The sequence below is a fragment of the Diceros bicornis genome, chromosome 14 (assembly GCF_020826845.1).
Source record: "Diceros bicornis minor isolate mBicDic1 chromosome 14, mDicBic1.mat.cur, whole genome shotgun sequence".
NCBI lineage: Eukaryota > Metazoa > Chordata > Mammalia > Perissodactyla > Rhinocerotidae > Diceros > Diceros bicornis.
Window position 1 is genome coordinate 29,453,221 of NC_080753.1, and position 25,286 is coordinate 29,478,506.

The 25,286-nt window shown below is 47.0% G+C and overlaps 1 protein-coding gene across 4 annotated transcripts in view; it reads right to left on the minus strand.

Annotated features, from left to right (window-relative positions):
• Positions 1-682: 682 nt before the first annotated feature.
• ZNF76 (zinc finger protein 76) overlaps positions 683-25,286 on the minus strand; it is a 31,583-nt gene continuing 6,979 nt past the window's right edge. The window contains exons 2-14 of one of the 4 annotated variants that reach the window (XM_058554530.1): positions 14,599-14,767; positions 10,429-10,509; positions 10,238-10,315; positions 8,810-9,009; positions 6,646-6,762; positions 6,230-6,305; positions 5,282-5,407; positions 4,978-5,157; positions 3,918-4,151; positions 3,660-3,823; positions 2,784-2,948; positions 2,127-2,240; positions 683-1,558 (exon numbers count right to left, since the gene is read on the minus strand). In XM_058554530.1, the coding sequence (XP_058410513.1) occupies positions 1,454-1,558; positions 2,127-2,240; positions 2,784-2,948; positions 3,660-3,823; positions 3,918-4,151; positions 4,978-5,157; positions 5,282-5,407; positions 6,230-6,305; positions 6,646-6,762; positions 8,810-9,009; positions 10,238-10,315; positions 10,429-10,509; positions 14,599-14,671 (1,713 nt within the window). In that variant the 5' untranslated portion in view covers positions 14,672-14,767 and the 3' untranslated portion in view covers positions 683-1,453. Of the gene's footprint in view, positions 1,559-2,126; positions 2,241-2,770; positions 2,949-3,659; positions 3,824-3,897; positions 4,152-4,977; positions 5,158-5,281; positions 5,408-6,229; positions 6,306-6,645; positions 6,763-8,809; positions 9,010-10,237; positions 10,316-10,428; positions 10,510-14,598; positions 14,768-25,286 lie in introns of those variants that run through there. The other 3 variants (XM_058554531.1, XM_058554533.1, XM_058554532.1) reach the window with 3 other exon arrangements.

Genomic DNA, 25,286 nt, shown 5'->3' on the forward strand with positions numbered 1-25,286 from the left:
CTCCTGTGTGGGAGGGAGCAAACCTAAAGTTTTTTCCAGCAAGTCCCTTCCCCTGCATCCCTTCCTTCCCGCCGGGGCTGGTCTGGTCCTACCATGCACTTTTCAGTGAGGTCCAACCGTGGCTTTGGAATTCCATAGCATGGCCCCAGACACCTAGGTGGGCACCACCAGAGCTGGGTACCAGCTGGGGGCCAGGACTTCAGCACCAGAGCAGGAGAGGCATCAGAGATCCTCAGTACCTGGGCAAAGGCATCCCCGACCCTCACTCCAGTTGGGCCTTTGTCTATTTGAAGTAGCCGATTGCAGTGTGTGCAAGGGGTGGCTGAGTCTGGAGGGGCTCTGACTACGTAACAGAAAGTAAGGTGGAAAAAACCAGACTGCTCGAGCCCAACCATCCTGAGGCCTGAAATCCAACCAGACCTGGAAGCAGTGGTCACACTGGTCCTGTTTGGCGACCCTGGAGCCCACATGCCCAGCTGTGGGTAGGAAGCCACCAGCAGCTCCTCAGGACTCATCTTACACCCAGGCTTCCTCCCACCTGTGCTCCTGGTTGGGCAGTCCCACCAGTCTGGCTCTGAGGCTCAGTGGCGTTTGTGCCCAGGGATACAGGGCTAAGAGCCTGATCTGACCAGCCCTGCCACCAGCACCCAAAGCTGAAAGGAGGGAGGCAGGGACCCAGGCAGAAACTTGAAACTTTTATTAAATACTCATTCACCCGTTTGCCACCACCACCCAGAGCAGGAAAAAAAATTATCAAAATGGAATTAAAAAACAAAACAAAACAAATTAAACCCAATCCCCAGTATGTACAAGGCTGCTCCTTGCCTCTCTGCCAGAGAGGTTTTGGGGCAGCCGGGGGTGGGGTGGGGGTGGGGGGTGGGCACCTTTTCTCCAGCCACAGGCCCCTGAGCAATTCTGACTGCAGCGGCAGAAAGTCCCTGCTGCCAAGTGGCCAGGCATCTCAGCTGGCCTCTGGGGAGGTGGTTATTGCTGGGAGGGGCAGGGCTGGGTCCACTCTGCCCCTACTGGGCTGAAGAGCTATCTGCCCTCTCCCCTGGTGGGCAGTGACCAGTCAGAGTGGAGGACCAGTCCCCACAGCAGCCCTAATCGCCACCTGAGAAGGGGAGTGGACTGAGGGCGGGAAGGGTGTTGTCTGGAGGGAGGAGAGCGAGCATCCAGCTGATTCTGAAAGGAGGACCGAGTGCAGCCTGGTGATCAAGCTCATCCTCCTTAGCTCCTGAGGATGACACACCGCTCTGATTCCAGCTGTCCAGCCCTCCTCTTGGGCAAGGCCTCTGTCCCCTTCAGTTAGGCCGTTTTCCTGCTGCCTTCTTGCCCGGGAGACCTACGTGGCCACCTTCCATGTGTCAGCCACAGCCTGGGCGCTTGGAGGCAAGGATGCCTGAGGCACGGCACCTCCTCCAACATGGTGTGGGAACCAGCTCTCCTGGGCTCAGCAGCCGCTCTCTGACTCTGTGGTCTCCAGGGTCACGGCCCCTTGCTGCATGGCAGCAGTGGCCACGCTGATGGCCTCCTCTAAGGTCTGCTGCTCCTCCAGCTGCAAAAGGGATGGAGAAGGAAGGAGTGAGACCCTCCTCTAGGAGGGTAGGAGGCCACATTCTAGTAGTATGTGGCCTACTTTGTTGAATCCCCTCCATCTACCTAGTGCCACACGCTGAGCACTTAGTCGGGTCCCAATAAACAGGAAGTTCACTGATAAACAGTCCTACTAGGCTGGGCATGGCCAGGGAGCAACAGAATGGTCCAGGGTCAGAGAGACGGGCTTGCTCACAGAAGGGAATGACTGGTTGGAGAGGACTTTAGTAATCATCTACTTCAGCCTCCTCATTTTCCTGATGAAGAAATGGAGACATGAAGAGACGAAGGGCTTAGACCACCAGGTAGACTGCCATTGAAGTTATTCTGAAGGCCAGAAGGGGCTTTACCAGTCTGCCTCAGTCAAGAAAGAGCCTGAGACAGATGTGTGGAAGTAGGCAGAAAGGGATTTGTCCTCTGAAATGAACTCTTTTTGAGCAAAATGCCCTTCTCTTCAAGATCTCCATCTAATTCCCCTCCCCTGCTTGTTCCCCTCTCTGGCAGTGGGATCCTTCCAGGCCTCTACCCACCTGCACCGCAATGTGTGTTCCGTTGGCTGTGGCCAACAACGCCACCTGTTGATGATGAAGGGATGCTACACTTGAGTCCTCAGCCACCACAGCCCCAGAGGTAATGATTGTGACCTGAAACACAGAAGGAGGTTTTCCAACCCACCTACATTACTCTCCCTCCTCTCAATCCAAATAAAAATCCTTCCAAGCAGGGTGGCTGGGAACAATTCAGACGGGAATGGATAAAACCATTATGGGTCAGATTTAATTAGCTTGGGGCTCAGAACTAAATGAGGTTGTGTTTTTCTCTAAATTACAGAACTTAATTTAGGGATTTTTGAATAATAAAAGGACAGAGCTGTAAAAGGCTCCAGAGATAATTTAATCCTCTCATTTGAAAATGGACTGAAGACCATGGAAAAGTGACTTGCCTTTGGTAGCAAAGCAAATTAGGAGTAGATCAAGCTTTAGAAACTGTCTCTTGACCCCCAGTGAAATGCTTTTTAAGAGGAGAGTTGCTGATGGCCCAGAGGAGCTATGGGGAAGACCCTTTTCTGTGGGGGAATCTTGGACCTCGTAAGAAGGCCGGACTGGTTTAGCCTGCACTTTAACACCCACCCCACAGAAAGGAAGGAGAAGAGAACAAGAAACCCCAAGCAAACCGCCTGGTCATACGGGCTGCGTCTGGGTGCCATCGGCGCTGACCATGGTGACTGTATGTGTGCCAGATGTGGCAAGGTCATCATCATGACTGGGGATGGTGAGGGTGGTGCTGCTGTGCTGGGTCACCATACTGATGGCACTCCCCAGGGCCTGCAGGTCTTCTGGGGATAGGCTGACCTGCCGACAGAAAGGAAGAAGATGAGCTGGGAGTACAGCAGAGGGTTGTCTGAAAGCTGCTGGGCAGACGTATCTGCTCTCCCAGACAAGGTTAGCTTATTGGTAAACCAGAAGATTAGCTTCATGTCACTGGGGTGCAGGGGGTCAGGGACAAGCAAGTGAAACAGGTCCTAGGTTGCAAAGAGAGGCTACACTAGAAGAATTCTGCTGACCACTTCTATTTACTACCACTTTGCCTCAGGGCTCTGTCCCATGCCATTCAGGGTCTCCACCTAATTTCATCCTCATGTGAACTCCAAAAGAAAAGGTGCACTTGACAGTGAGGTGCTGAGAGGGGTCAGGTTATACTGCTGGCTACAAACCCCAGGCTTCCAGACCTCACACCATGCTCTGCCCCCTACACCAAGATGCCTCTCTTGAGAAGGACATCCAAGTGTCTCATTCAGATGATCGGGACTTGTCAGCCTCTTAAGTAAAGAGGGAAACTACTAACTGTGCTCCAGAAGTCCCAGAGACTGAGCTGGAAGCATGAGGAGGAGGGGCTATGTTACAAAATTTGGTACCCTCAGTCTCAGCTCTCCGAGATCCATAAGGTTAAAAGGAGAAACTAGGTAGACGTGAGGCTATTAGAACTTTGGGGCTCCCCAGATAAGAGTAGGAGAGGGTACCAGCCAGAAAGGTCCATCCCACCACTAGCCCCAAGGCCTGTACCTGCTGGGCACCATCCTGAGTGATGAGAGCCACCTGGGGGGCCCCGTCCTCCTCGGTCACCATGGCCACTTGGGCTGGGATGTCATCACCCTCTTCTTTCACCTCCGAAAGGTAAGCAATGCAGGGTCGTTTGGGTGGAGGGCTCTCCTCGGCTGCAGAGGCGGCTGGGAGAGGAGAGCCCAGGCTGACACCTGCTACTGGATGGCCACGGGGAGGTCTAGCTTGTCCCCACTCTCACCTCCTGCCCACGCCCCTCACCCTCGAGCTGCTGTTGCTCATAAAGGGCCTGCTCGCTCTCCTCCGTGGCCTCCAGCTCGCCGTGGGCGCTGCGCTTGTGCATGGCCAGGGTGGAGGTCTGCCGGTAGGTCTTGCCGCAGGTGCTGCAGGTGTAGGGCTTGCAGTGTGTGTGCACCACATGGTGCTTATACAGGCTCGAGTACTCGGTGAAGCGCTTCCCGCAGCCTGGCACCGTGCAAACATATGGCTTCTCCCCTGGGGACACTGGGCTGTGAGGGGGGTGGGAACTGGGGCTGGCAAGGGGGAAACTAAGGGGACAGGGGTGGGGGATAGGGTTGGTGAAGGGAGAGCCAGAGGGAGGGAGAGGGATTGAGACCTGGGACTCTGAATGGACAGAGATGGGCAAGATGGCCAGCGGAACACAAGAGGGGATGTGAGAGTGGGACCACTGAGCCCAGGGACAAGGTGGAGAGAAAAATGAGGGGACGGGGCAAGGCTGGGGCTAGTGAAGGGGCTGGTGGGGACGCTGGGGGCTTGTAAGGTTGAGAATTGTGAACAGAAGAGGCAGGAGATAGAAAGGGATGACTGACGTGTCAGTGTGATAGGAGAGTGGGGGACATGTGGCTGAGAGATGACACAGAAGGCTAGATAAGGGACGTTAACACTGGGGAGGGTGAGGATACACAGGAGTCATATGGACAGTGGGTGAGGTGAGGAGCTGAAGGTGACATTTCACTCTGCTTTTTCCCCATCGTGCCTGACCCTGGCCTTATTCTGGGAGCTCAGCTGGAGGGGGAGAATTCAGGGTGGGTGCAGCGAGATGGCAGGGAGCTGAGAGGGCTAGCAACACCCATCAGATTGGCCCTAATGGAATGGAGGAACTGCTCACTGCAAGTGAAACAGTGGTTCGGGGATACAGCCAGAACCACAGAATCCCCTCGTCCTGCCCGCAGACCAGCCTGTAATGGCCAGCAGAGAAGGGCTCTGGGCTGGGAGTTGAGAACATGTCTCAGGTCAGACACCTATGGTAAAGGAGGTTGGGGCCTCAGAGGGGGTAGTCTTCGCATGCCAGCTGGCCCACCTGTGTGAATGCGCACGTGATTCTTGTAGTTGGTGGCACTGGTGAAGCCACGGCCACAGTGGGGCTCAGGGCAGGTGTAGGGCCGCTCCCCTGTGTGGGTGCGCACATGTACCTTGCGGATATTAGACGTGGTGAAGGAGCGGCCACAGCCCTCAAAGGGGCACCGGAACGGGCGTTCACCTATGGAGATGGGGTGTGTGAGGGGTGGCTCAGGAAGAGGGGTCATGCTGGAGCAAGGAGCAGGGACAGCACCAGGCTCCAGGTCCCAGTCTGCAGTGGGCAGGGGAGAGCAGGGCCCACCTACCGGTGTGGGTCCGGACATGTTTCTGCAGGTCTCCCGAGGTCTTGAAGGCCTTGCTGCACAGCTCCTCTGGGCACTTGTATGGCTTCTCACCAGTGTGGGTTCGCACATGGCTCTTCAGCCCATATCCTGTCCGCGTGTGGGAGGGAGGGGTGAGAAAAGCACTCAGTGGGGCCTCATCCTCTACCAGCTCCTCTTCCTATTTGAGAGGCTCTCCATCTTAAGGTGTGAGACTCCAGACCTCCTTTGGCACAAGAAGCCTGTGTCTGTCTCTATCCCACCCCTGCCTGGGCAGATAAGAGGAGCTGGAAAAGCCTCCTCTGCTCTCCTTCCCTCTCCACGGGCAGCTAGTACCATTCCAAACATGAGTGTGAGAGGGAAGCTAGAGAACCTATGGCTACAGACCCTCGATCAGAGTGAAAATGAGGCCCAGGGAGACACAATGGCCCACCACACACCCCACAGCTAGTCGGTGCCAGAGCTGACACAGAGGCAGGGTGTCTCTACCCACCCCCCAGGCTCATTCTGCTGGCCTGGACCATGCTGCCTCTCACTTTCCACCAAGGCTTCCTCCAGAGACAGTGCCCTGCAAGTCAGAACACTTGGACAGGGCCGGCCCCACGGCTTAGCGGTTAAGTGCGCGCGCTCTGCTGCTGGCGGCCCGGGTTTGCATTCCGGGCGCTCCGGGCGCGCACGGACGTACCGCTTCGCCAGCCATGTTGAGGCCGCGTCCCACATAACAGCAACTAGAAGGATGTGCAGCTATGACATACAACTATCTACTAGGGCTTTGGGGGGAAAAAAATAAATAAATAAAATCTTTAAAAAAAAAAAAAAAGAAAACTTGGACAGCAGTGTTGGGCTCCTTTGAGGGTGTTCCCAAAGCTAATCTAGAACCCTCTGCCCTCAACTGGAAGCAGTCCACCTTTGGACTCCATGCAGGTAGGTTACCTGTGGCAAAGGCCTTTCCGCAGCTTGGGAAATCACACCTGTATGGACGGTCACCAGTATGAGCTCTTTCATGTACCTGTAAGGACAAGAAATCACATAACTCAGAGGGACAAGGGTATAAAAGGACTCGTTGGTTCTCTTTAGGGCCCAGAGTATCAGTATTGGCCATCTCCTTTATTTTGCCTCCTCTTCAGCTGAGAGGCCACTCCTCCAGAGAGCCTTCCCTGATTCTCTTCCCTCGTGCACTCTTCAGGTGTCCCAGCCCCCTGTGCTGACATTTCTGTACACTCATCTCTTCCTTCCAGTAGGCAATGAGCAACTTGAGGGCAGGGACCAGTTCTACTCAAAGCCGGAAGGTAGAAGCACAGCCTGGTGGCGAAGATGGCAAGGCTGAGAGCTGTCTGCATCAACCTTACCTTTAAGTGATGAGCGGTGGTGTAGAGACGCCCACAACCCTTGTAGCCGCAGCGGAATGCTCTGTCCCCAACCTGCTGCCCTTTGCCGTTATGGGGAGCCTGGCTGTCATGCAGAACCTGAGGAAAAAATCTTGGGTTTCCTATATGTATTCTCTTCAATAAACGGAGGAAAGAGGTGGGACACAGGGCCCAGCTGGTAGCTTAAGACCCAATAAACAAGGTTAAACCTGCTAGGGGAGAAGGGCAACCTGGGGTGACAGAGCCAGAGAGACAGGGAACAGACACTGGGGCACACTGCAGAAGAAACAGGGCTGGCATGTGGAGTCACCACCCATCTTTAAAGGATAGGAGGACTAAATGTCACAGGGGCTATGACAGCTATGGAAGAAAGGGTATCTCCAGGCAGCTAGGTGAGGTGGGGAGGCAGGTGGTCTGAATGGTCACACCTGAGTTAGGCTGAGAGCCAGCAACCCCCCTTTTGACCACACACACCTAGGAGGCTGAAACTCTGCACTCCTCTATCCTGTGATGGGAGGAGACCCCTTCCTCCCTGTGGGAAACCTGTGCTCAGAAGAGGCATCAACAAGGGGCTTGCTGTGCAGATGAGCTCACTAGGTTCACCAGAGTGAGGCAGCCACAACCAGCAAACTGCAGGAGCGCCCAGGGCAGGGGCATGCAGGTCACCACCAGAAGTCTCAGCTCTAACTACAGCGCTAGCTAACTGACAAATCCTTCCCTTTTGTCTCTCCTGGGAACACTGTTAGAGCCACTTGTTTCACACCAGCCTCTGGCTTCAGGGAGCCCTGGGCAGGGTCCTGCTAGGACTGTCCCTTAGTCTTTGTTTCTAGGACACTCTGGCCTTCCCAGGAGCTCCTGAAACAGATCTCCAGAAGTCATGCTGACTAGGGGACAAAGAGTTAAGGCCAAATTCATGGCAAGGTCTGACCACGGCAGCTCCAGGTCAGGGGATCAAGCAGCTGACAAAGTTTCCTGGACACTTAAGCAGCTGGTAGATGGCGGGGGAGGGCCACAGGTAGCCGGGCCTGCTCTGCGGCCTAACCCACTCAGGCGTTTGGATTTCATTTCCATGTCTCACTAGCTCTCAAGGTAATTGAGGGAATCAAGGAACTTCAGGGCTGGAAGTGACCTCTGAGATCATCTGGTTCCATCTTATCATACTAGAGAGGAATGAGCTGAGGCCTGGGAGGGGAGTGACTTACCCAAGGTCAGACTAGTAGAGGCAGAGCCAGCACAGATCTCAGGGCTCCTGATTTAAAGCCCAGTTGCCTTTCCAACAGAGCAAGTCTAAAATTTGGCTTCTAAAATACACCTCAGGGCACAGGGAGCAGGCACAGCCCCAAGTGGCCTGCTGTCAAGTTTTGTGCTTCATTTTGAAGACATGAGGGTTTCCTCTTCTCTTCTATGATACAGCCACACTAGTTTTATTGTAAAACAACTCCCTCCAATCTTTGGGTAAAACTAGTGCTCCAGGAAGCCCTGCCACATCCACCCTGAGGCTCTGCAGTTCGTCCTGGGGAGGGAGCACCCTGGATTGGAAAGCTCATAGATCTCTGCACCCATTTCCCCTGTGGACAGGACCACGGCTCCAGCACAGAGAGCTTGGATTGATAGATGTTTGGAGAATCAAGATCCTTTTCCTTTGCGGCCAAGCTACTGTGCAAGCCTTATGTTCCAAGAATCCCAGCTGCTCTGTTGCATCTACCCTCGTCACTGCCTACTGAGGTTATTTTCCCAAATGACTAAACGAGTTGCAAAGAAGAAATAAATACAAGAACATCTGACCTCAGTGGACTGGAAAACTAATAAAAGTCACTGGCAAGTGCTTTCTCAGACAGCACAGAGGATCATTACAACAGCCAAAGTGAAGCTGGGCCTATATTCCCACCATACGGATGTCACTGTTTCTTACAGCTGCCTTCCCTCTGCAGAGACAGCATAAACAAGGGTGAGTGTGAACAGCTGTCAGAAGCCCTGGCCAGGCTGTGATGCATGCCCTGGATGATGACGTATGAGAGATGAGTTGGGGGAGTGGAGGTGGAGGGGCAAAGGCCATACCCAAGAAAAGGGTCTTGTCCTCTAGAGAGGTGGCAGTTTTGGCAGGGCCAAGAGAGTTGACGGGCTGCACCAGGCTCTGCGAGCTCACCTTGCTAGCATACTCCTCCAGGGCCACCACTGTGTCTGTGCTGAAGCCCTCATCGTCCTCTGCGGCCAGGTCCTCCAAGCCTACCTCTGTCTGCACGGCCAGGATGGTGCTGTCTGACTGCACAGCCACAGGGTGGTGAATGAAGGCAGTGGAGCCATCTTCCAGCTGGACAGCTTCCAGGGCGCTGGGGTCATAGCCCTCTACAGGGAACACGCGGTTAGTCCAGACGCCGCACAAGGGCAGGAGATATGGCTGGGACCCTGGCTTTCAGGTAATGACAGGCTCATATACCAAGGAGGGTTTCAGCACTGGGTTTCTCCTGGCCCTCACCTTGATGATTCACTCTGTCTGGTCCTCCTTCGGGGCTGCCTCTCCTAAAGACAAGGTCTCCCATGGAGCACTAATTGGGAACTTACAAGGTCCTGGAGGACCTGAGGGGACCATCATCATCTTGGCCTAGATGACCACAAGAACCTCCTAACTGGTAGCCCCTCGCCCCTTCTAGTTCTCTCCAGGAAGCACAGCATCCAGAGGAATCTTTGAAGGACACAAATGTGATCGTGTTACTTGATGACCTGAACAGTTCAGCAGCTTCACTTTGGTCTCAAGATAGAGACTAAAACCCTCATCCTGACACTCACGCCCCAGCACTCTGGCCCCTGCTTCTCTCTGTTTGGCTTCATCTTCCTCATTCTGCCCTCACCCCCAGTACTCTAGCTCCTGGCAGTTCCTTGAATGTGCCATTCTTCCTCGCCCCTCTGGGCCCACACGTGTTTTTCCTTCTATCTGGTGTACTGAACCCTCCCTGCCATCCTCTTCCCCTAGCTAAGTTCACTTCATCCTTCAGCTCTCGGCTTAAGAGTCAATTCCTCAGAGAAGCCCTCCCTGAGCCTAATCCTTGTTTGCAATGATCAGTGATTCAGTCATGGTTCATTTCAGTTCTATTTTTCTCACTAGACTCCAGCAGAGCAGAGACTGTGTCTGCCTCTGTTCTCTCTGTAATACTCCACACCTTGCACAATGCCTGGCACACAGTAGTCACTTAAGAAACTACTTGTAGAAGGAATAAATCGTTGTTCCTCAGTACCTTAGAAGCTTCGCTCTTGAATGTTAGTAAATTTTTACTCCTGGTCTCGGATGATGTCCTTGGGTTCCATTTAAAGCCCTAAGACTTTGTGGCTGTGCTGAAGTCAAAGCTGCCATCAAGGCCCATGCTATCAACCCCCAAGGCACAGCTTCCTGGGGGCAGAAACAGCTGCTCCTGTGGTCCATACCAGGGAAGGTAGGTGACACTGCTAATCCAGGTGAGCTTGGGGACCACAGCTCCCATGTCTATGCCCCAGCTCCCGGGGTGTGCAACTCCACGCCCCAACCTCTGCCAGTTCTGCCTCCCTTCCTTCTCGCCAGTCATGATGACTGTGACCCTACCTTTGGGTGTGTGGTGTATGTAGGCCATGCTGCCATCTTCCAGCTGCACAGGCTGTCCATCCTCAAAGGAAAGAGGTTCTGTAATGACAGCAAGGCCTGTCTTTCTCTGGAGCTCGGTGCGGAGGGAGGGTCCCTTGGTGGGGGCTGTCTGGCCTCCCTCCATGAGGCAAGAGTGTCTCAGGTATCCTCACCTTTCTGCACTGTCACCTGATGAATGTATGCAGTAGTCCCGTCCTCGAGCTGGATCACCTGCCCTTCAAGCAGCTTCTCCCCTGTAGAGGTGGAAATGGAGAGAAGCAGGCCAGGCCTAGAAGAGGGCTGAGGGACACCTGCCTGTTTTTAGCAGAGGCCTGTTTGGGGCACAGTCTGTGTGTCTAAGCACAGGTGACATTCTCCATGTTACCTCGCTCCCTGCCTCCCTAGGCCTGGGCCTCAGAAGTACTGGGGGTGAAGATACCCTGCCATGAGGAACTGTACAGCTCCCAACAGAGTCCCTTCCTGTCGCTCACAGGAGGAGCAACTTCATTTATTATTCTACCCACACCTGGCAAAGTGGGGACTTCTAACCTATCAGTACATTGCTGAGATGAACTAAATGGAGAACAAAGGATGCCCTGAAACCTGGAAAGGCCCCAATGGGTCAATATTCAGATATGGCTCAAACTAAATCAAAATACAGTCCCTTGTCTCCCACTGTGGCAGTATGCCAACACCTAGACCCTCTGATAAGGTTGTACAGCTTAGTGGTAAAAGCAATGGGCTCTGGAACCAGTCCAGGCCTTCTGGGTTTGAATTTCAGCTCTACCTCTTACTAGCTGTGTGATCTTAGACAGCTTATGTACCTCTTTGTGCCTCAGTTTCCTCTTCTTAAAATGAGGATTAAAATTATGTCTTCTTCATTGGGTTGCTGTGAGGGTTAAATGAGTTAATGAATATAAAACAGTGCCAGGTACATGGTCTGCCCTCAATAACATGCTTAGCTTCTATTATAGTAAGCCCAATCTGCACTTGAGGGGAAACAGAAAGTAAAGCAATAGGGAGCTATGTGAATGCAACAACTATGCTATGATGTGTGTGTCCATCTGGGTCTTGTTCCACTGCCACTGTTGGGTAATGTTTCCTTCATTGATCTCTGACATTTCATTTCAATTTTCTTTTTTTTTAATTTATTTTTTTATTTTTATTTTTTTTGTTTGAGGAAGATTGGCCCTGAGCTAACATCTGTTGCCAATCTTCCTCCTTTTTTCCTTTTTTCTTCCCAAAGCTCTAGTAGATAGTTGTATGTCATAGTTGTACACCCTTGTAGTTGCTCTATGTGGGATGCCACCTCAGCATGGCTTGATGAGTGGTGCGTAGGTCCGTGCCCAGGATCCGAACCGGCGAACCCCAGGCCGCCAAAGCCAAGCATGTGAACTTAACTGCTATGCCACTGGGCCAGCACCCTCATTTCAATTTTCTAATAAAAAAATCGACTAACTTAAGGCAATACAACAAGCAGTATAAAAATTAACAAGACTCCAGAGTTCCTAAGATATTACCCTTCCTTTATCTCAGATACTTACTGGAAAGCACTTCTAAGAGCAAAAGGCTCTTAGCTTTTGAATGAGATAGGCCTCTGCCTATGTCCAGTGACTCTGAGAGGGGAGAAAGGGGAAAGGACATGAGCAAGGGAGGAAAGAAAGGGAGACTGAAGAGTTAATGACAAGTGGTTTGTTCCTTTCTTTACAAGTTTCAGGTTTAGGAATTCGAGCTCTTATGATGTGGGAAAAGGACCACAGCTACTTCTGGCCCAGCTCTCTGCTGATGTCTCCCCCTCAGAAGACTTCCCAAACTCGTCTCCAAACTGAGTCATCTTGGGTGAGCAACAAACAGTTCTACAACCCAGCCAAGGGCAGGTAAGGTAGAGACAAAAGGTAAGAAGTAGGAGAGAAAGGCAGCTGAGACAAGGGGAGAGGGACCCACTCTCTTCCTTCCCACCCAGCAAGCAGTAGGCTACCCTGCATTTTAACACTTTATCTGTCCTGGCAAGAGCACCAATGCTTGGAGTTTTGAGAGCCTCAGCAAAGCTTCTGCTAGCCAAGTGTGTATTGCTTCAAGGCAGGAAACAAAACGTTGAGGAGAGTTATTTGAGAAAAAATTTCAACCTACAATTTCCTCTAACAACCAGAGACTTAAACGGGGAGAGGCAGGTGGGGAGAACAGCTGACTGACACGGCCCTCATAGCCCATTACAGAGAGGTGACCATATGTTCTTGTCTGCCTGGAACAGTCCCAGTGCACTCTTACACTCTAAAAAGTGTCAGGTTTGAGCAACATGTTTTATGCTTACCCTAACTATACATAACTCTCATGAAATTTTAGGGCTTCCTGCTGGCTAAGCTGGGCCCAGACAGAGCTGCCTGCTGACCGAGATGAAAGTGCCTCATCAAGGGCTTCAGAGGAGCTTACCAGAAAGAAGCCTTTCAGCATAGTGTGGTTCTGGTTCCCAAAGGCCAGCTCTACCCTCAGCAGTGTGAAATCTGTTGTGTGCGAGTGTGTACGCATGTGTGCAAGCACACACTGCAGCACTGTGGAGGAGGCAGAGAAAAGAGCCAGGAAGAGTGATGAGAGAAAGATATAAATGGGGAAGTGGGGGAGAGACAGACATAAGAAGGCAAGACTTAAGAAAAGAGTGTGGCTTTCTCAGGCCAAGTGTAGCCCCTTGCTTTTTATTCATTCATTCAACCATTAATTCACAGCAGAAGACTGAGGCATAGGAAACAACTGGGTCCATGGAGTAAACACAGCCTTATCTACAGTTCCTAAGTTCTTCCACCCCACTGAGACTATAGCAGAGGGGGAAGACCTGTGATCTGAAGTCTGAAAACACAGCGTTTCAGGCTTCAAAAGTATTCTACAGAAGTTCCATTCTCGAGAAAATGAAGCCAGCCAGACCCACATATCACAGACAGCTCTTGACAAGAAACCTTTCCAGAAGGTACAGCCCCCACACTGTCATATGGAAAGAGCTTACTGATGAGATTAAGGGGCCTCTTTTGTCATCATGAGGAAGCAGACAATTTAAAATGAAATCAACAAACAATTTATCTGTAAACTTGAGAACTGAAATACACTTTGATAATGTGTTGAAATGAAGGAGGGCAATGTTGCAATGACAATGCAGTCATGTGGATGGTGGCATTCATGGAGCCCAGAAAAGGCAAACTAAAGAGTAAGAATGAGGCAGTGCTTGCCCACTGCTGTCCAAGGAAGACATGCATGCCATCTGGCATGCCTGAAAACGCTGGCGAGAAAGAAGGTGGCTGTTGTGACGGTGAATGTCCCTGGCCTGAAGACCGTGCCCTTCAATGACACTCTGTTCTGACTCCACGCCCACCTTGATTTTAAGTTCCTTGAGAATCTAAACTTCAGATATATCTAAATTTCAGATAAACAATGAATTTTATTTTTAGTATTTAGTACTTTTTTTAGTGTTATTATTTTACTGTTTTTAGTATTTAATCTCATGTTCACACGTCTGTCCCATGCAGTATTTGGGACATACTTATACTACAAAATTATTTGTTGTTTGTCGGCAATTCAAATTTAACTGTGTGCTCTGTATTTTTTTTTTTTTTTTAGCTCATTTACCATTCTTTTTTTTTTTTTTTTAAAGATTTTATTTATTTATTTTTCCCCCCAAAGCCCCAGCAGATAGTTGTATGTCATAGCTGCACATCCTTCTAGTTGCTGTATGTGGGACGCAGCCTCAGCATGGCCGGAGAAGCGGTGCGTCGGTGCACGCCCGGGATCCGAACCCGGGCCGCCAGCAGCAGAGCGCGTGCACTTAACCGCTAAGCCACTGGGCCGGCCCTGTGCTCTGTATTTTTATTTCTGGTAACCCTAGTGGGGCCTACGGCATGAGATCTATGCTTGGGTGTCCCCCTCCGAACCCGAAGAGTATGTTGTACATGGTAGATGCTCAGTAGATAGTTTGAGTGCTGAAACTTGCTTGAATTAAAATGAACTGCTTCTAGAAAGCACTGAGAAACTGGAAAGGGAATATCTAAGAAGTGGGAAGCCATAACCAGCATTGTGTTCATCCATTCTAGAAATATTTATCCACTCACCACATGTAAGGAATTCTGCCTTTTGGAGGTCTTGGCTCCTACAGCTGGGCTAGTCTGATTTTCTAGGCTGCCTAGATGGCATTTTATTTTAAAGAGTTCCCTTTTCATCAATCACCTCAAGAGATTCTCACGCAGAGCAAGCTGTGGCAAGCAGTGGGGAGGGCAGGGTGGTGGTGAGACTCTTGGAAGGGGATATTCCTCTCCAGAAGCTGGGAGACAGGGCGAGATTCTGAAGTCCCCAGAAATACTCACCTTTGACAGCTTGCTGGACGTAGGCCGTCGTCCCATCACTGAGGGTCACCGTCTGCAGCCCCAAGCTCTCCATAGCAAACTGTGGCTCGTGCACTCAGACATGAAGTTGGCTTCTGGCCAGCACCGAGAGCCACAGCTGAGGTGGGAGACTTCCTTCTGGGTCACAAATCTGAGAAAACGGACAGTGTCACATTATGAATTGCGCAGCTTCCTCCTACTGCAAGGACACACAGGGAAAGAGTGAACGAGGCCAGCCAAGAAGAAAAAGAGACAAATTCTTCAAAGCAGAGAACTATGCTGGTTTTCAGGAAGAGAGTTCAAAACATACACATTTGAGAATTCTAAAGTTTGAGCATACAAGAGAAGCAAGCATGCCAGCCAAAATGGTTGTAAAGATTTCATTGATCAAAACCCACTTTTAAACTCGTTCCTCTTGGAAGGGAGATTCTGAAGGCAGGCAGCCAACCCCCACTGCTAATCGTTCTCTGCCCATTCCCACATCTCTCCTACATTCAGATCCATCCATCTACCGGCCTTGTTGACCATCCTCAGTGAACATCCCATGGGCATCACAAATGAAATGAGTCCCCAACAGAACTCACAACGTCCCCCGTAGAACTGTTCCACTTCCAGTATCACCTATCCCAGGAATGGCATCTCCAGCCACCAAGAATCAGTGGGGTCATCCTTGATTTCTCCTTTTCCCTCAAAAGTCTAGTAAGTAACTATCTTACACCATACACAAAAATTAACTCAAAATGGACTCAAGACTTGAATGTAAGACCTGAAACCATAAAACTCCTGGAAGAAAACAGAAGGCAGTAGGCTTCTTGACATCGGTCTGGGTGATGATTTTTTAGATTTGACACTAAAAGCAAAACAAACAAACGGGACTACATCAAACTAAAAAGCTTCTGCACAGCAAAGGAAATCATCAACAAAATGAAAGGCAACCTACTGAATGGGAGAAAATATGTGCAAACCGTATATCTAATAAGGGGTAATATCCAAAACATATAAAGAACTCATATAACTCAACAGCAAAAAAAAATCCTATTAAAAAATGGGCAGAGGATCTGAATAGACATTTTTCCAAAGAAGACATACAGATGGCCAACAGGTACATGGAAAGATGCTCAACATCCCTAATGATCAGGGAACTGCAAATCAAAACCACAATGAGATATCAGCTCATACCTGTTAGAATGGCTTTTATCAAAAAGACAAGAAATAACAAGTGTTGGCGAGGATGTGGAGAAAAGGGAACCCTTATACACTGTTGGAAATGTAAATGGTGAAGCCACTATGGAAAACAATATGAAGGTTCCTAAAAAAATTAAAAATAGAACTACCGTATAATCCAGCAATTCCACTTCTGAGTATTTACCCAAATAACCTGAAATCAACAATTCAAAGAGACTCAAGCACCTCCATGTTCATTGCAGCATTATTCATTATAGCCAAGAAATGGAAGCAAACCGAATGCCCACTCACTGATAATGGGATCAAGAAGATGTGGTATATATATATACAATGGAATACTATTCAGCCATAAAAAAAGAAAAAATCGTCCCGTTTGCAACAACACGGATGGACCTTGAGGGTATTACGTTAAGCGAAATAAGCCAGAGAAAGACAAACACTGTATGATTTCACTCATATGTTTTTAGATAAACTAACACATGGACAAAGAGAACAGATTAGTGGTTCCCAGAGGGGAAGGGGGTTGGGAGTGGGCACAAGGGGTGAAGGGGCACATTTATATGGTGACTGACAAATAATAATGTACAACTGAAGTTTCACAATGATATAAACTATTATGATCTCAATAAAAAAAAATTTAAAAAGTCTAGGTACCTATGTCAGGTGAGTATCACCTCTCATCTCTTGACTACTGTTAAGAGCCTCCTAAAGTATGTCCTCAAACTCTTGCCCGTTTCCTATTCATTTTGTAATATTGTGTCATGGTGACTTAAAAAAACAAGTACAAACCTAAACCTACCACTTCCTTGATTAAAACTCTTCAGTGGCTTCCTATTGCTCTTAGAATCCACCTTGCAAGCAGGGCGGGGTCCCGCTATAAGTCCCTGCAGCCTGGGCACTACCCCTGCCCAGCCTTACACTCTGGGAGTCACCTACTTCAGTACTAATCACCACCTCTTTAACATCTGTTGCCTACACAACACTTTGGGCTCCAGCCTGGTTGCTGGTTCACTGTAGGCTCTCCACAAATCCTTGCAGAGTAACTCACAGGGTCCTCATGTGAGAGGAGGAAAGTGCCAGAGGGTCCAGGTGGTAGGACTTCTTCTGCATCTGCCGTGGCACAGAGCCTATTAGAGTCAGAAAGCCCACACTTGTGAAGCCTCTGCTCTGCTCAGCAGTTAGGATTCTCTTTGTCACCCACCCACAGAATTCTCCTGGACTTGGAATCTAGACTGCCTACTTGATTCTCACTACCTGCCAGCCGATCTTCTCAATAAGTGCTACCCAAATTGTTTTCACGTCAGGGCACCTAGAGAGAATGATATTTGTATGTCACACTGAGGATGCTGTTGCTTAAAGCTGGGAGCAACCAGCTGGGGCTTTGGCAGTTCCAAGGGCTGAGTGGATTAATATCTTGACATAACTATAGCCCATTTGTGACATACTGTTGGCATCTCCACTAGAATTATTCATTCATCTGTCCATAAACATTTACTGCATGGGCTAAGCTCTGGGGACAGCAATACCACTACCACTAATAGTGAACACTGCTGTAGAGCTAACCACATATGAGGCATTTTACATTTAGTAACTCATTTAATCCTCACAACGATCCTGCAATTAAATACTATTATTATCCTCATTTTACAGTTGAGGGAATTGACGCCCAAGACATATAACTTGCTCAAGGTTGCAGAGTTAATAAGAGGCAGAGGAGGATTTCAAGCCAGGGCATCTGACTCCAGAGTGTGCTCTTAAGTACTCTACTATGCTGCCTTGTACAGAGGTTTTTAGCTGGGGGTGTATGAACCCTGAAGCCACCTGAAAATACTTCTTTGGTGTGTGAGCTTGTGCATTTTTCTAAAGAGGGGGGAGTCCAAGACTGGCATCAGAGTCTTACAGGGATTAAAGGTAAAGAACCACTGGTCTAGGTGAGAATTCTGACATCTGACCCACCTTCTCTGGTCTACTAGGATCCTGGCAGTGACCCCAACCTTGCCCAGAGCCTTGATAACCCCCACATGATTCCTCTCGCAAGAAAGCTCTGGTTGCGGCTTCTCTTGGTCTGCTCCATGACCCTCGACTTTCATTCTCTTAATCAGGGAGTGAAATTCTTTTGGTAACCTGTTTTTGTGTTAACAGCATTGTGTCAGAAACACGGACACATGTGAGACACCTAGGTCTGAAAACAAAGCTAACTGCAGGTTGAAAAGGGATTACAAAATGGCCTCAAATCTTTATGGCTGGGCCCTGTGGCTGCTGCAGCAATGGCTGGTTTAATTTAGCTCATATGTACTCCATTGGGACTTAACCTGAGGAAAATGTGTAGCATGGTTAAGAACACAGCCTCTGGAGTCAGACAGCCTGGGTTCTAATCTAGGCTCCACCTCTTCGAGGCTGTGTATCCTTGGGCAAGTAACTGAACCTCTCTGAGCCTCAGATGCCACTCCAAAAAAATGGGGATAGTAGTGGCACCTTCTTCACAGAATGCTGTAAGAATAAAATGAGGTCACATATGTCAGCATTTATCACTGTGCTGGCACAAAGGAAGTACTCTAGAAATATTGGCTCTGAGGAGGAGGGGATGGAAGAGGAACTTAAAGGGAAATGCTTTTAAACCAATGGGTATTTCTAAAACATAGCCAAGAGTAATGGCAACAGCCCTGGATTAGAAGTCTGCGGAAATGGCTTCTAATCTTGGTCCCACCTCCTGTGACTGCCTCCTAATCTGTAAAATGAAGTAGTGGCCCAGATGACTCTAAAATCCTTTCCATTGCTCATGATGATTATTTTTATCACATATATAGCCCTTAATATGTGCCAGCCACTGTTCAAAGCACTTGACCTATATTAACTCTTTTAATATTAAAAATAACCCTATGAGGAAGTGGGTACATTTTACAGATGAGGCGTCTGAATCTCAGAGGTGCAGTAATTGGTCCAAGGTCCCACAGCTAGCAAGAGCTGATGCCAGGATTCAAAGCCAGGCTGGCTGGCCTGAGTCCATACTCAATATCTGGGGCATTTCTTCCTTCTGCTAATCCACTGTGACACAACATTAACACTCACAACACTTGAATATCGCTTGTTTAACTTTATCTCACCCACTGCAACTTAAACCCAGTCCCTCTGACCTGACCACAATGGACAGAGGGAATAGCTGATAGCCGCATTTCCTAAAATAATGCTTCTTAGACTCAAAGAAAACACATCTCCACTCCTTCATGTGTTCTCATGTCCAGGATAAATATTCAATTTTCCTCCTTAAGCCTCATAATATAAATCTTTACAACAGTCCACTCTTGCTATCTAACCTTTCCCCATCTGGGAAGCTGCCTTCCAACACAGCCTGACTGCAGCTGGTGAGAAGGTGCTTTGTGGCTGCCAGGCATGTACATGTGTCTAACTGCCATTTTTTTCCCTTTCATTCATTAAATGATGGTTTACTCTGAATCCTCCTGTGCCGGTACTAAACTAACAACAGTGACACTGGCAGAGCCAAAAAGAGGCTTGTCCCTGCCTCAGGATGCCTGTCTGAGCAGGTCCTGCCTGCACGTGACATTTCAGATTCATAACTCCCGTGGCCCTCTGAGAAAGGGCGGAGGGGGAGCAGAGGCAGCTGCTCTGTTTTCTCCTTGGAGGGTAAGAGTTACCAGCTCCCCAGTGACCTGAGCTGGGTATGAGGGAGAGACAGACGGGGGGAAGATACAAGCCATGACAAAAGGTAGGGGAAAAAAGGGAGCACTCCTGATTCTCTCAGAACTAGCAGCAAGTCCAGTCTGTTTGTTGCAATTTTAAATGAATTTAACCTATTTTGCTGGTTCTGATGCAGGAAATAGCCCTGTGGCTTCAAAATATATGAATGTGTTTCCTCATGTAAAAACATAAATTATAATTATTGGGGAGAAACAACATTTAGACAAAACTTTCCAGATACTTTGGATCTTTAGGTCTCTCTATGAAACAAGATGTACTTAAACTGCCTCCTCAAAGAAGAAAAATAAGGGATATGAAAGAGAGGAAACTAAAGAGTAGCCACATATTTGTGTTTTTCCACTTTGTCAAGGTTTGGATCTAATCTGATCCACACTCAAGCTGGCCCTTGCCTTGACTGCAAGCACCTGTTTGCTATTCCATCATTTTCTGCCAACCAGAAGTTCCTGCACATTTGAACAAGGCTTTCTGTACTCTGCCTCAGCCAGCCCAGAGAGCAACTGCATTTAGAAGCAAAAAAAAAAAAAGAAAACCCCACAAAAAAACAAAAACAAATTTGCTTGGAAAGAGAAGAATGTTCAACTTTGGGGGGAAAAAAGACTTAGTTTTCACTCAGAAAATTCCTCATTTGGAAATATGGAAAACTTCTCAGAGAGGACAAAGTGACACTAGGTTGGGAGGGACAAAGGCTGAGGGAGTCAAATGGCAAACAAATTAGAACCAGATTTGGAAGAGCTGTTGTAAAATGATTCAGTATTTGTTATTATAGAAAAAGACTTCAATGCAAACACAAAAACCCTAATGAAACAGGCTTAGTTCTGTGGGTTTCCAAATACTAAAGAGAAAACAGGAAATTAATAACAGAAACTTACGTTAACATAACAGACATTTAAAATATCAGCTAAACATCTCTTTGCAAAAGCACACTGATGTTAAAAGCCCAAATCACTTTTTAGTATGGTTCCTATTTGGCTACTACAATTTTATAGATTTGAATTAGTCACAGAAAAGGGAATAATTAGGCAAAGTAGATTATTTTCAATTTCAAAAAGGCAATGAAAATGCAGTCTGCTTTACTGCAGAACAGGATTCATTTAAACTAAAACAGATAACTTAAAAATCTGATTTTCAGCCATACATTTTAGGGAATTTTAACACCCTGGTTTATAAACACCCAACATAGCAATCATGGACGAGTTTCAAACCACCGTTAGTCCGTGAAAAGAAAAGTCCAAAATAAAGGCATTTGATAGGGTTATCCTAAGGATATGCTTTACACCAACAAGCAAATCAGTACATATATCATGAAGTTACATCTGAACTGTTTCTGGAATTCAGCTTAGGGTCACCGCTGGCTTGAGAAGCCTATTTGAAAATGAAGCATTCCATCAGCATCAGGAGGGACTGCATCTTCACAGTTATTCAGAAACATTATGTTATTTAAAACATCACCCTGGGACAAAAAGGTTAAATTTATTTCATCAGTTCATCAAAATGGAACAATATCCAGATCTCAACTAGGAAGAGAAGGTAGTTTTGGACTTTTGAAGCAGAAGAAAAATCAAATCAAAAGAAGAATTGGTTTAAAAAAAAAATCAACATTAGGGGAAAATATCAAAGAAATAAAATATAATATTAAAAACACATGCAACTGAACTGTACACTTAAAATGGTTATAATGGTAAATTTTGTTACGTGTATTTTACAACAATAAAAAAATTGGTTGGGAAACAAACACACGCAGACACATACAAACCTCCAAGAACAATATCAAATTCCCACTGGACAAACAAGGTTACAATATGAATTCACACAAGCAAAAAACACTAATAGTAAATAAACAATACAAAAAAAGTTCACTGTCATTAGTAATTAAAGAACAATAAAGAATAATTATGATGATATTATACTTATTGAATTACCAAAAAATCAAAGTAAAACTATTAACATCCAACAGACGAGATACCACTATGCACCTATTAGAATAGCCAAAATCCAAAACAGACAACACTAAATGCTGGCAAGTATGTGGAGGAACATTCATTGCTAGTGGGAATGCAACATGGTACAGCAAAATGGTACTTTGGTAGACAGTTTGGCAGTTTCTCACAAAGCTAAACATATTCTTACCATACAATCCAGCAATCCTACTTGTAGGTATTTACCCAAATGAGTGGAAAACTTAGGTCCACAGAAAAACCTGCACAGTGATGTTTATAGCAGCTTTATTTCATAATTGCCAAAAACTGGAAGCAACCATGATGTCCTTCAATAAACAAAATATGGTACACCCATACAATGGAATATTATTCAGCAATAAAGAGAAATGAGCTAGTAAGTCATGAAAAGACACGGAGGAACCTCAAATGCATTTTGCTAAGTGAAAGAAGCCAATCTGAAAAGGCTACATACAGTATAATTCCAATTATATGACATTCTGGAAAAGGTGAAACTATAGACAGCAAAAATATCAGTGGTTGCTAAGGGTACAGGAGGAGGGGAGGAGGAATGAACAAGTGGAGCACAGGGCATTTTTAGGGCAGTGAAAGAAACTATTCTGCATGATACTGTAATGTGGATACCCGACATTATGCACTTGTCAAAACTAATAGAATGTACACCACCAAGAGTGAACCCTAATGTAAACTATGGACTTTAGTTAATAATAATGCATCAATATTGGTTTATCAATTGTAGCAAATATACCACACCAAGGCAAGATGTTAATAATAGGAGAAACTGGGAACTGGGTTGAGAGGGAGAATATATGGGAACTCTCTGTACTTTCTGTTCAATTTTTCTGTAAACCTAAAACTGCTCTAAGAAATAAAGTCTATTAATCAAAAAAAAACAAAAACCAACCATCGACGTTGGCAAGACCAGGAGGCAGGCACATCATGCACTGCTGACCAGCATTAGAGGTTGCTCCAGGCTCTCCAGAGAACAATCCATCTATGCTTAACCCCACAAGGAAAAAAAGGTTCAAGATCTGAGATCTAATAACCTCATCTTCATAATTCATCCCACAAAAAGAATGCACAGAAAACAAGAGCTACTTGCACAGGATGCTTGTTTCAACGTTTTAGACAAGAACCATGAAGACTGTCTGGAGTGACGGAGGAGGGTTAACAAATTAACGCTAAATGAAAAAAGACATAAGGTTGAACATTCATCCAGTTTCAACTCACAGAAATCTTAACTCCAAGTGAGATGAAGGCAGAAGAGGCCAAAAAGAAACAAACATGAAAAGTTAGGCTAAAAGGAAGTGGTATAATCTTTAAAAAAATTGTCACTGAAATAAAAAGATACCAGCATTGAGCTCAGACGCAGTTCTACAGTGGACACCAAACTCGTCTGCTTGTTTGCCATCTCTTCCCTCTTTCGGTTTTCCTTTATTCTCCTGCAGCCTTCCTATTACCACCTGTACCTCATCCTTCCTAGGTCCTGCAAAGAAAGACATCTATTCCTCCTCTAATTTATGCCAGTTTAAGTACTGAGGTAGGGAACTTCTTTCTCTAGGATTTTCCTTCCTTTTTTCTCTTATAACCACGAGAGGTCCAGTTAACCTCTTTTGGACACGTTAAATATAATATTCTTCAAACTGGGCTGTGTTGTGCTTTGTGTGTCCTGTGGAATAGAGTGTCACCACAGGGCCTCATGATTCAGTATTCTACATTGATCTTTAGACAATCTGTATATTCTTAACTCAAAGCAATGTCCATGAGGCTGTGGCGAAAGAGGCACAGTCTTACATTGGTGGGAGAAAACACTGGTGCAAGCTCTATCTAGGGCAATTTGGCAGCATAAATCAAAATTACAAATGTACATACCATCCAACCCAACAATTTCACGTCTAGTCTACAGGCAGATGTACATGTGTGAAAATGACACATGTCCAAGGTTATTCATCACATCCCTGTATGTAATAGCAAAAAATTAGAAGTAGCATAAATGTCTACCAATATAGAACTTCCATACTATGTAGACATAAAGAAATGATAAAGTTCCTTATATAGTGACATGGAAAGATCTCCACAATATATTAAATAAAAATGGCAGGGTATAAAACAGTGCCTTTTGTATGTTGCCAATGGCATAAAAAAAATCTATGGAAAGACAGTCAAGAAACTACTAACCAGGGTTGCCTGTGGAATGATAACTGAGTGACTGGGGCCCTGTGATGTAGGGGTTGACTTTTCTTTGTGTACCTTTTATACTTAAAAAAAAAAATTTAAGCCTTGTGAATGTATTACCTATATAAAAATAAATAAAAATAAGTGAATAAAAGAACAAAGTCTAAAAGCATGCTTTGCACTCCTTTTGTTAGCTATAGGAATATCTATGATGTTCCGTTCACGAGGCACAGCGAGTCCAGTGCTGACAGGATAGATTCTACGATGTTACAGGTTTGGAGAAAAACCACATTTGAAAACTTAGCTTCAAAATTCACGGATGCCATTCTGGAGTATCATATGGAAAGCTGATCGAGCTGAGCATGAAACAACAGCAAACCTGTTAGGACGTGAGGATATGCTGGCCCCAACATGTGTGTCACCCTGGTCATCAGGGTGAGTCGGCTGAGGTGACAGCTAAGCAGGGGCTGCCTTTCTCCCTGTTTCTGTGGCCTCAGGACAGTACTTCCTAGGTTTAGAGGATGATCTTCTCAGACAGAGAGAAGAACTCTGGCCTCGGGTACCCCTGCCACACCCTCCGCATCTAAGGCTCAGGTCAGTTTACAACTCAAGGAGCCCTCAGTTCCTTGGTTCTTATCTTAACTGCCTGGGTCATATGCTTTATCAACTAATCCCAAAGCAGCAGGGACTTCCAACAGGTGAAGAGTTACGCAGCGAGAAACAGTACCAAGCTAACAAGTTATACCTGGACTTCTCAGAGATGAACCAATTACTGAGGGCAAGCGTGGGGCGAGTGTTAACCAGGAGGCACTAGAAGAAGTGCTCTTCAGACCAGATGAGTCTGATGTGCTGTGAGGCTTTGGATGTTGCATCCAACATCACAGATCTTTCTGATGCTGAGCTTTAAGTGAGGAGCCTGAGTAGGCTCTGCACTTCTACCAGCAAAACAAAGACAACTGCAGCGGATTTGTGGACCTTCATGTGGACACTCACATTTCTATACCTTGACTGATAGCTGCCAGGGCAAGAGGCATCTGAGGTTTTGTCAGTAGCTTAAGGCCACCAGTTAAAGACAACGGCTTCAGCTGCACTTGGATTTGTATCTGTTTTTTTTCCCTCACCAGGGCAAAATTCCCCCTTCCGTTAAGTGAATGATGCTGACTACACATCCACTCTAAACTAATTTTGTGGGTGACCTATCAATTAAGAGGGGCTATATCCTGTATTCTTGTTCAGCTGGTCAGAGATGGTCCTTACAAGATAAACACTGACATCTAAATGACACAAGGATAAACATGACAGAGTGACTGTGCTTCCAGATGCAGTGAAGGGGATTACTCTGCCACAGTATGTTTTCCTTAAACTTAACTCTTTTTGGGGGGAAAATAACACACTCCTACTTCCTGTTGTACTGCTTATAATTTAAGTTCCTGGCGAGCACGCATTTCAACTTAATCAGCACCTAACAAAGAATGTGCCCACAGATACTAAATGAGTAATACTCTTAGGTCACATAGCTAACTGAGCTCTTTAGCTCAAATTTGAATCCTAAATCAGCTCCACTTAACTGTGAATTAGATGTAATTGCAACTCCGAAGATCTGATTTGAAACCCTTCATCTACTACAGAACTATGAGC